General features: G+C 57.3%; 1 protein-coding gene across 1 annotated transcript; it reads left to right on the forward strand.

The window, feature by feature from the left end:
• The first annotated feature begins 2,564 nt into the window (after positions 1 to 2,564).
• LOC120748197 (olfactory receptor 14J1-like) lies at positions 2,565 to 3,497 on the forward strand. The gene has a single exon (XM_040054299.2). It carries the CDS (start codon positions 2,565 to 2,567, stop codon positions 3,495 to 3,497), a length of 933 nt encoding a protein of 310 aa, XP_039910233.1.
• The last annotated feature ends 5,501 nt before the right edge of the window (positions 3,498 to 8,998 follow it).

Consider the following 8,998-nt stretch of genomic DNA (forward strand, 5'->3'; position numbering starts at 1 on the left):
AATTTCCCTCCCAGGGCAGGGCTGTGGTACAACACATCCCCCAGTAGGAGCCTGGAGCAGCCCAAGGCTCTGTGTGCCCAGGCAGAGGCAGGCAGGATGCAGAGCTGTCAGCAGAGGAAGGGGCCAGTGAGGTGGGGCAGCCAGGGGATGAAGACAGCCTGCAGGGACGGAGGCACAGGGCATGGACACCGTAGGACAGCCTGGGCTGGAGAGGGCACAGGGATGGGCAGCAGCTGAAAGGCCCTGACAGAGCCAACTCCTGCAGCACTTTGGCCATGGCTGCTGGCCCTGGGCCTGAGGCCAGGAGGGGACAAGTGACCCTTGCAGCCCTGGGGCCTCATTGCCTCCTTGTCCCTGCTCAGCAGCCTGGCAGGGGCCACCCCATGGTCCTGCCCTTGGCATTGCACATCCCCACATCCCAGTGCCCCGGGAAGAGCCCTGAGCAAGGAGGGAGGGACAGGATCTGCCTTGCCAGGGGCTGGGGCTGAGGGCTTGGACATTTGCATTCCTGAAACACATCCAGGTTTGCTCAGCATCAGAGACACCTTTTCCTTGTTTGTCCTCACCAGTCCACAGTGCTTGCAGTGTTCTGCTTAACTAGAACCTGGGGACACTTTCCTATCAGTTGTGTCCCTCAGTGGGACCCATTAAAAGTTAAAGAAACTTCGGACTTTGAATCTGACTGTGAGTTCTTGAGAAGTTTTTTGAGCACACTCTGAGGGACTGAGTCTGGTGTAAACAGCACCAAAGTCCCAAGAGGGTCATTAAAGTCTTTGTGCTGTGTCTGTGCTGCTGAGCTGGGCTGGGCTCCTGGCACAGAGGAAGCTCCTGGCAACCAAGAAGAGCTTGAAAAAGACACATCTGAGGAGCAGCTCCTTTCCCAGCCCAGCAGGGCTGAGGGCACTGCCTGCAGGTACCTGAGAGCAGTGAAGCAGACAGAAGCTTAAAGCAGCTGGGAGGACAATTCTGAGATTATTCGTGGCGAAATCTTCACAACTTTTGACACAGTCAGTCCCTGGCTGCAGGGATCTCCTAAAGCTGACCCCTGACAGGACTGAGATGACTGTAAGGATGGCTCTGCTGCTGTTCCTGGTTTGGGGGAGGATGTGCTCCAGAGCAGGGCTGCACTGGGCACCATCAGAGGGACAGGGCAGGATGGCTCCTGCTGCCAGGGACGGCTGCAGGGGCTGAAGCTGGGGCTGCAGCCAGGGGTGCCCAGGGCTGTCCTGCAGAGCAGCTCCTGCAGCCCTGAGGGCTCCTGGCCAGGCCAGAGGATCTGCCACCTGCCAGGGGCAGCTCTCAGCCTGCCTGGGAGCTCCCCATGGATCGTGGAGGGGAGCTGTGGGTGCAAGGAGTGACTCCTGCCAGGGCAGGTCCTGCTGCTGTGGAGAGGGTGCTGTGTGGGCCAGGGCTGCTGACAGCTCCAGCTCATGCCCAGGTCATTCCCAAGGGGACTTTTCATGAGCTCATTCAGGGCAGAGGTTTCCTGCTTGAGTCTCTGCTTTCCTGACTCTGTGCTCCCACTTTTCCCTAGTTCAGCTTGTCCTCCCGTGGCAATGGAAACTCAGCTGTGCAGGGCAGAGCAGGGGCTGAGGCTCTTAAACCATCCCACTGAGTTTTCCTGGGAACCTCAGCAAGTGCCTCCAGCTCCCCAGCCTCCAGATCCATGCAGCATCCCCTTTCCATGGTGCCCAGGCCTGGGGGAGCTGTTCTTTAATCCCTGCAGCCCCGAGCAGCTGCAGGGCAGAGCTGGCCCAGGGGCTGGGCTGGGCTCTGGCAGCACTGGCAGGGAAGGAGCCCGGGGCCACAGGAACAGCTCGGGCTGGGACAGCTCCAGCAGCAGAGCCGTGGGCAGGGAGGGAGGGAGGCAGCGCTGAGGGAAGCCCTGCTGCAGGGGAGATGTGGCACCTGCTGGCCCTGCCCTGCAGGGCACACACTGCCCTGAGCAGCACAGCTCTTGTGTCCCCTTGCAGCCAGCACAGCCCTCAGCCCGGGGACTCGGGGCCCTCAGTCCCCTCCTGGGCTGGCAGAGCAGACCCAGAGATGAAGGGCATCTCTTCTACCATGTGCCCATTCCCTGCTGGACAGGGCCTGAGGGAGCTGTCCTGCACTGCTGCTGCCTGAGAGGGGCTGTGCAGGGCTGGTCAGGGAAAGGCTTTTCTTCAGAGCCCAGATTTCTCTCTCCTTGCCTTGCCCAGGTGCTCCTGGCTTTGCTGACGGGCTGTCTGGGAATTGCAGGTTCAGACCCAGCCCCTGGACTCCTGTGCAGGCTGAGCACAGCAATGGGGTGTCTCTGTTCCCATAACCCCAGTGCTGCAGAGCAGAGCTGACCCCTCGGTGTCCATGGGCAGAGCCCCTGCACGTCACAGCAACAGGGATTGATCCCGGCAGAGCTCCAGGCACAGGGCTGAAGGAAAGGCTTTGTGCCAGATGAAAGGAAAATTGGGTGGCACAGAGCAGCAGGGGCAGAGCTGAGAGAAAGGGCTTGGACATTACTCAGCAGTGTCTGCCCTGACTTGTCACTGTGTCCTCCTTCAACAGGACTCCATGGCCAGAGTGAAGAAATGTTCAACAGCAGCTCCATCAGCCACTTCCTCCTGCTGGCATTGGCAGACACGCGGCAGCTGCAGCTCCTGCACTTCTGCCTCTTCCTGGGCATCTCCCTGGCTGCCCTCCTGGCCAACGGCCTCATCATCAGCGCCATAGCCTGTGGCCACCTCCTGCACACGCCCATGTTCTTCTTCCTGCTCAACCTGGCCCTCACTGACCTGGGCTCCATCTGCACCACTGTCCCCAAAGCCATGCACAATTCCCTCTGGGACACCAGGCACATCTCCTACACCGGATGTGCTGCACAGGTTTTTCTGATTTTCTTCTTCCTTGGAGCTGAGTTTTATCTCCTGACCATCATGTGCTATGACCGCTATGTGTCCATCTGCAAACCCCTGCACTATGGGACCCTCCTGAGCAGCAGAGCTTGTGCCCACATGGCAGCAGCTGCCTGGGCCAGTGCCTTTCTCAATGCTCTCATGCACACGGCCAATACATTTTCCCTACCCCTGTGCCATGGCAATGCCCTGGGCCAATTCTTCTGTGAAGTCCCACAGATCCTCAAGCTCTCCTGCTCAAAATCCCACCTTGGGGAAGTGGGACTTCTTGCTGTAAGTTCCTGTATAGGACTTGGCTGTTTTGTGTTCATTGTTTTCTCCTATGTGCAGATCTTCAGGGCTGTGCTGAGGATCCCCTCTGAGCAGGGACGGCACAAAGCCTTTTCCACCTGCCTCCCTCATTTGGCAGTGCTCTCCCTGTTCCTCAGCACTGCAGTGTTTGCCTACCTGAAGCCCCCCTCCATCTCCTCTCCATCCCTGGATCTGGCCCTGTCAGTTCTGTACTCAGTGGTGCCTCCAGCTCTGAACCCCCTCATCTACAGCCTGAGGAACCAGGAGCTCAAGGCTGCGGTGTGGAGACTGATGATTGGATGTTTTCTGGAACATTAAACTGCTGGCAAATTTCTGCAAATCACTGGTAATAAAAGTTATCCTTGATACTTCTTGTTGATTTCATTTTGGAAGTTCTTTTACTTTGTTTTATTTTTTAAATATTCTCCACAAAGAAATGTCATTGTTTGTACAATTTCTCATTTTGGTTTTTTTCACCTTTGGCCACTGACTGTCAATGATAGGCTGCACTCTTAGTGGCTTTACAGGAACTCAGGTTTTCTGCAGAGATCCCCCTTTTGTTCCCTTCTCTGCAGCTGCAGCAGCAATGTCTGTGTGCAGAGCTGGCGGCAGATCAGTGCTGGCACAGCAGCTGTGCCCAGGAGCAGCAGCACTTGGTGTTGCCAGTGCTGCTCCCATGCCCCTGCCCCGCTGCCCTCCTGGCCCTGGTGTTGCTGTAGGGCCTGAGTGCTCTCGGGGCTGGGCACAGTGCTGGGGGTGGCAGTGCCGGGGCTGCAGCAGGGACAGGCCATGGGCACTGCTGGGGCAGCGCTGACGCCTCAGGGCAGGGCCTGGGGGCTCCAGGCTCCTTGCCCAGGCTCTCTCCAGAACACGCCCAGGCCAATGCTCAGCAGAGAAAAGCCCCGTGAGCAGCCCCAGGGTGGCCGTGGGCAGGCTGGGGGCAAACAGCATGGCTGGGGCTCTGCAAGGTGCCTGGGGGAGACGGGAAGGAGCAGCAGAGCAGGGGCTGATCCATCCCCACTGCGCTGGACACCCCAGGGCAGCGTCCCAGAGTGTCCTCATGCACCTGCCAACAACATCCCCCCTCTGCAGCCCTGGCCTCTCCCCCAGCTCACACAGGTGCCGCATCCTTGCAGGCACAGACACGGCAGCACTGGCTCAGGAGCCCCTGTTTGCACTGCCCAGAGCAGGCGTGAGCACCCCCATGGTGTTGGTGTGGGGAGATGAACCTGAGTGAGCACAAATGCCATCATCAGCCCCTGGGGCCAGGAAGGGCTGGGGGACAGCAGGAAAACCACTCAGGTTTGTGGTGGTCTCTGAAGTCAGCCAGAAAGTTTGTCCCCATGGTCTGTGAGTTTCCTGTGCCACTGCAGATGTTGTTGCTCAGAGCCACGGCTGGCCTGCAGCCACCTCCAAACTGCCGTGAGCATTTCCTTTGCTTCACCTGGGCTTTGTTTCCCCTTCTTGCTACAAATTTCTTCCTATTGCCTACCTCTTTTCCCTCCCCTGCAAACAGCCCATCCCTGGTTGCCGTTTCCTCTCTGGCCCTCTGGCCCCACTCCCCATTTCAGTTTCTGAGTTCCTGGCACCATGGGAACATCCCCTGGGGAGCAGGATCATCCTCCAAGTGCATCAGGAATTGTCTGCAGGCCCCTGCAGTGCCTCGTGCTGCTCCCTTGCCAGAGGCACCACAGGCCAGTGGGGCACATCTGGGCTGCTGTGTCTGGCTGTGGAGCTCCCTGTTCTGGGCAAGGAGGAGGAGCTGCAGAGGCTCTGCAGGACTGACAGGATGGGCTTTGGGGCTGTGAGGAGAAGCTGAGGGACCTGGGCTGCTGGAGCTTCTGAAGAGGAGGCCCAGGGCTCATCCTGCAACTGCTGCAAGGGTGGTTTCAGAGAATCACAGAATCAGCACGGTTGGAAAAGACCTTGGACATCATCAAGTCCAACCTGTGCCCTGACACTGCCTTGTCTCCTCTGAGCCTCCTCTTCTCCAGAATAAACAATCCCAGCTCCCTCAGCCACCCCTCACAGGACTTGTGTTCCAGACCCCTCACCAGCCTTGTTGCCCTTCTCTGGACACGCTCCAGCCCCTCCATGTCCTTCCTAAATTGGGGGGCCCAGAACTGGACACAGCACTCTTGGTGCTGCCCAACCAGTGCTGAGCACAGGAGAAGAATCACTGCCCTGCTCCTGCTGGCCACACTGTTCCTGATCCAGGCCAGGAGCCATTGGCCTTCTTGGCCATCTGGGCACACTGCTGGCTCATGTCCAGCCTGCTCTCCATCAGTCCTTATAGGTCCATTTCTCCTGGCTGCTGTCTAGCCAATCTGTCACCAGCCTGCACTGCTTCAGGAGTTGTTGTGACCAAAGTGCAGGACTCAGTACCTGGACGTGTTAAACCTCATATTGTTGGATTTGACTTCCTGGATCCAGCCTGTCCAGGGCCCTGTGCACAGCCCTCCTAGCCTCCAGCAGATCAACTCACTGTCACCACGGTTCCTTGTGTCCCTAGACTGTCACTATGGTGTCCATGATTTCATGAGGCCTCCCAGTGTCGTAGTGTGCCTTTGGTTCCATGGGACCCCTTGGTGTCACAAAGTCCCTTGGATCCTTGGGCCCCACAGTGTCACAATGGTGCCTTGGGCTCCCAAGACCCTGGAGCTTCACAATGGATCCTTTGTTCCATGAGGTCTGGCAGCGCAGCAATAATCTTCGTGGTTCCACAGTGTCACAGTGGCCTCTGTGGTTCCACCAGGACCCAGACTGTCACCATGGGTTCCTTGCTTGCATTTAGCCCCACAGAGTCACAATGGCCCCTTGGCTCTATGGTGCCATGTCGTACACAGTGTCACTCTGGTCCTCTTAGTGTCACCAGGCCTCGCAGTGTCACAATGGCTCCTTGCTTCCCCAGGGCCCTGCAGTATCACCATCATCAGAGAATCAACCAGGCTGGAAAAGACCTTGGAGAGCATCAAGTCCAACCTGTGACCCAACACCACCTTGTCACCCAGACCATGGCATTCAGTGCCACATCCAGTCTCTCCTTAGACACCTCCAGGGATGATGACTGACCCACCTCCTGGGGCAGCCCATTCCAATGCCCAATCACTCTTTTGGGCAAGAATATTTCCACAGGTGCAGCATAAACAATCTCTGGAACAGCTTAAGGCTGTGTCCTCTTGTCCTGTCACTGTTCCCTGGGAGAGGAGCCCAATCCTCGCCAGCTGCACCCTCCTGTCACGGAGTTGTAGAGAGTGATGAGGTCTCCCCTGAGCCTCCTCTTCTCCAGGATAAACAATTCCAGCTCCCTCAGCCACTCCTTACAGAACTTGTGCTCCAGACCCCTCACCAGCCTTGTTGCCCTCTTCTGGACACACTCCAGCCCCTCAATATTCTTCCTAAATTGGGGAGTCCAGAACTGGACACAGCACTTGAGGTGCAGCCTCATCAGTGCTCAGTACAGGGGAAGAATCACTGCTCTGGTCATGCTGGCCACACCATTCCTAATCCATAGGAGTCCCAAGGGTAGGATGAGGGAAATGGTGGAGATGGGGTGGGGACAAAGTGTTACTGGTTGTCAGCCATGAAAGGTCTTGATTTTCATATATATTCAGACTGCATTAGAAGGTGCTCAGGATCAATATCAACTGGGGATTGCTGATATCAATCTATAAACAGGAAAAGAAAACAGGGAAAAACCTTCTCTCTGCATTGTTTTCTATATAGTATATTCACTTTGACTATACTTCTGAAATCTGTCTAATTAACCATTGAAGAACTGAAGATTTGAGTTAATCCCATGGGCTTGTATTTTTAGCATGTTTTGAGCAAATGTGTATTAGCCTTTGTCACAGAATTCCTGAACTGAAAGGCTCAAGAAAGAAGAGGGCTCTGGAAAAGTAAAATTCATCAGCAACCCCCAAGGGGCTGAGGATCCATTCTCATCATGTCAGGAATGAACAGAAATGGGCACAGCTTTCTGGCTGCCCCAGCTTTGGGATGGGCCCTGGGCCTGGAGCAGGAGCAGCTCTTGAGGGCCCCAATGCCGGGGCTGTTGTGCTGGCCTGGGCAGATGGGATGGCAGCAGGGGCTGCAGAGCTCTCAGCACCTCAGGGAGAGGGGAGCAGAGCACACAGGGAGCCTCCTTTTCCCTTGGCCCAGCACCTTCCCCATGGCTGGGGCTGAGTCCTGTCTGAGCTGCAGCTGCTGCTGTGCCCTTCCGAGGGGCTGAGGCCGTGGGGCCCCTGCCCAGAGCAGCCTGCCCTGAGCAGAGCTGTGGGGCCAGAGCCGGCTGGGCTGTGCTGGGGAGAGGCCCTTGGTGCTGCTGAGAGCTCAGGGCAGCTGGCAGAGCTTGGAGGGAGCTGGGCTGGGCTGAGAGAGCCTGGCACAGAAACCATCAGTGTCCATCTCAGCCTGTGTGAGTGTGCAGGGGCAGGACTCAGCCCAGGCCTTGTGGGGCAGGGCCAGCGCCTGTGGAAGGCATTGAAAACAGGCAAGTGGCCCAGAGAGGAGGCTGCTCTGTGCCCTTGGTGGCATGGACAGAGCAGGAACACGGCCCAGGACATTTGTCAGCGCCAGCCTCTGTCCCCAGCCATTGCCAGCCCTGGCTGCTCAGCCCAGGTTTGCGGGGCAGTTTGGCTGTGGCCCAGCTCCATCCTCCTGCAGGGCTCAGGGCCTGTTCCCGGCCATGGCCAGCCCTGCCCGGCCTCTCTGCTGGCCCAGAGCCCGGCAGAGCCCGGGGCAGGGCTGTCTGTGCAGGCCCACAGGTGCCACGGGCTGTGCAGGAGCTGGCAGAGGCTGCCCAGCAGGGAGGCCATGGGGCACAGAGCCCCAAGGCTGCTGTGGGCACCACGGCACAGGGGCCGTTCCCACCCGCAATGCTCCTGTCCTGCCCTGGGCCTGCACAGGGGCTGTGGCACCATGGCTGGGCCAGCGCGGCACAAAGGGGCCACGCAGCCGCTGTTGGGGCTGACAGCAAGGCCAGGCACACACAAGGAATTGCTGGGCATTGCCTGGGCTGGGCAGGGCTGACTGTGCCAAAGGCAGAGCTCAGCTGCCCTTGGTGACTGCAGGAAAAGTCCAGAGCCCAAAGAGCCTCCATGGCTGTGCTGGAGACCAAGGCTGGAGGAGGGAAATGCAGGGCTGCTGCGGGATGGGGAGGGGATTGAATTCCAGCACACACCTCAGTTCTCTGATGATCCCGGCACGATGCTGGTCCCTGTTCCAGACTGGAGCAGAGCAGATGTTTATGGGACAGGAGCCCTCCAGGGCTGTCAGGGACCTGCAGCTTGCAAGATGCTCTGCTCTCCCTCAGCTCCTCTCTGAGAGATGCCAATCCCAGCTCGGCACCTCAGGGCACAAGAGGAACTGCCTGTTCATGGGCAGACAACTGATGTCTGCCTGGAAAGGGGCACAGGTTTTAATTACTTTTAATTTCATAGTATACAAGCACATTTTTATTATCCAGGTCATTTGAGTACTTTCAAAAAGTGGCAAAGTTTTCCCACCAGGAACAGGAATTTCCTGGATCTACTGGACTCTTCTGCAGAGGGCAGGAGAAGAAATACTTATCTTCTCATCTACCTTGCCACCAACATTCAGTCTAATAGTTCATGACCTTCTTTCTTCAGCTGTTTGAATAGCCATGCCTAAGGACATGTGTTCATGTAGAGCCGCTGGATCCATGTCGTTCCTGTTGCTCCCAGATTTCCTCCTGCAGCTGTTCTCTGGTCATTCCAATGTGTCTCCCTTGACTGGCTTCATGCTTTCAGCTTCAGAGGGTTGCCCAATCTTTCATAAGTTTAAATAACACTTTAATC

Source organism: Hirundo rustica, unplaced genomic scaffold (genome assembly GCF_015227805.2).
Source record: "Hirundo rustica isolate bHirRus1 unplaced genomic scaffold, bHirRus1.pri.v3 scaffold_86_arrow_ctg1, whole genome shotgun sequence".
Classification (NCBI taxonomy): Eukaryota; Metazoa; Chordata; class Aves; order Passeriformes; family Hirundinidae; genus Hirundo; species Hirundo rustica.

Bases quoted from the DNA above. Each gene is read 5' to 3' on its own strand.
- LOC120748197 (XM_040054299.2), top strand. From the start codon at position 2,565: ATGTTCAACAGCAGCTCCATCAGCCACTTCCTCCTGCTGGCATTGGCA.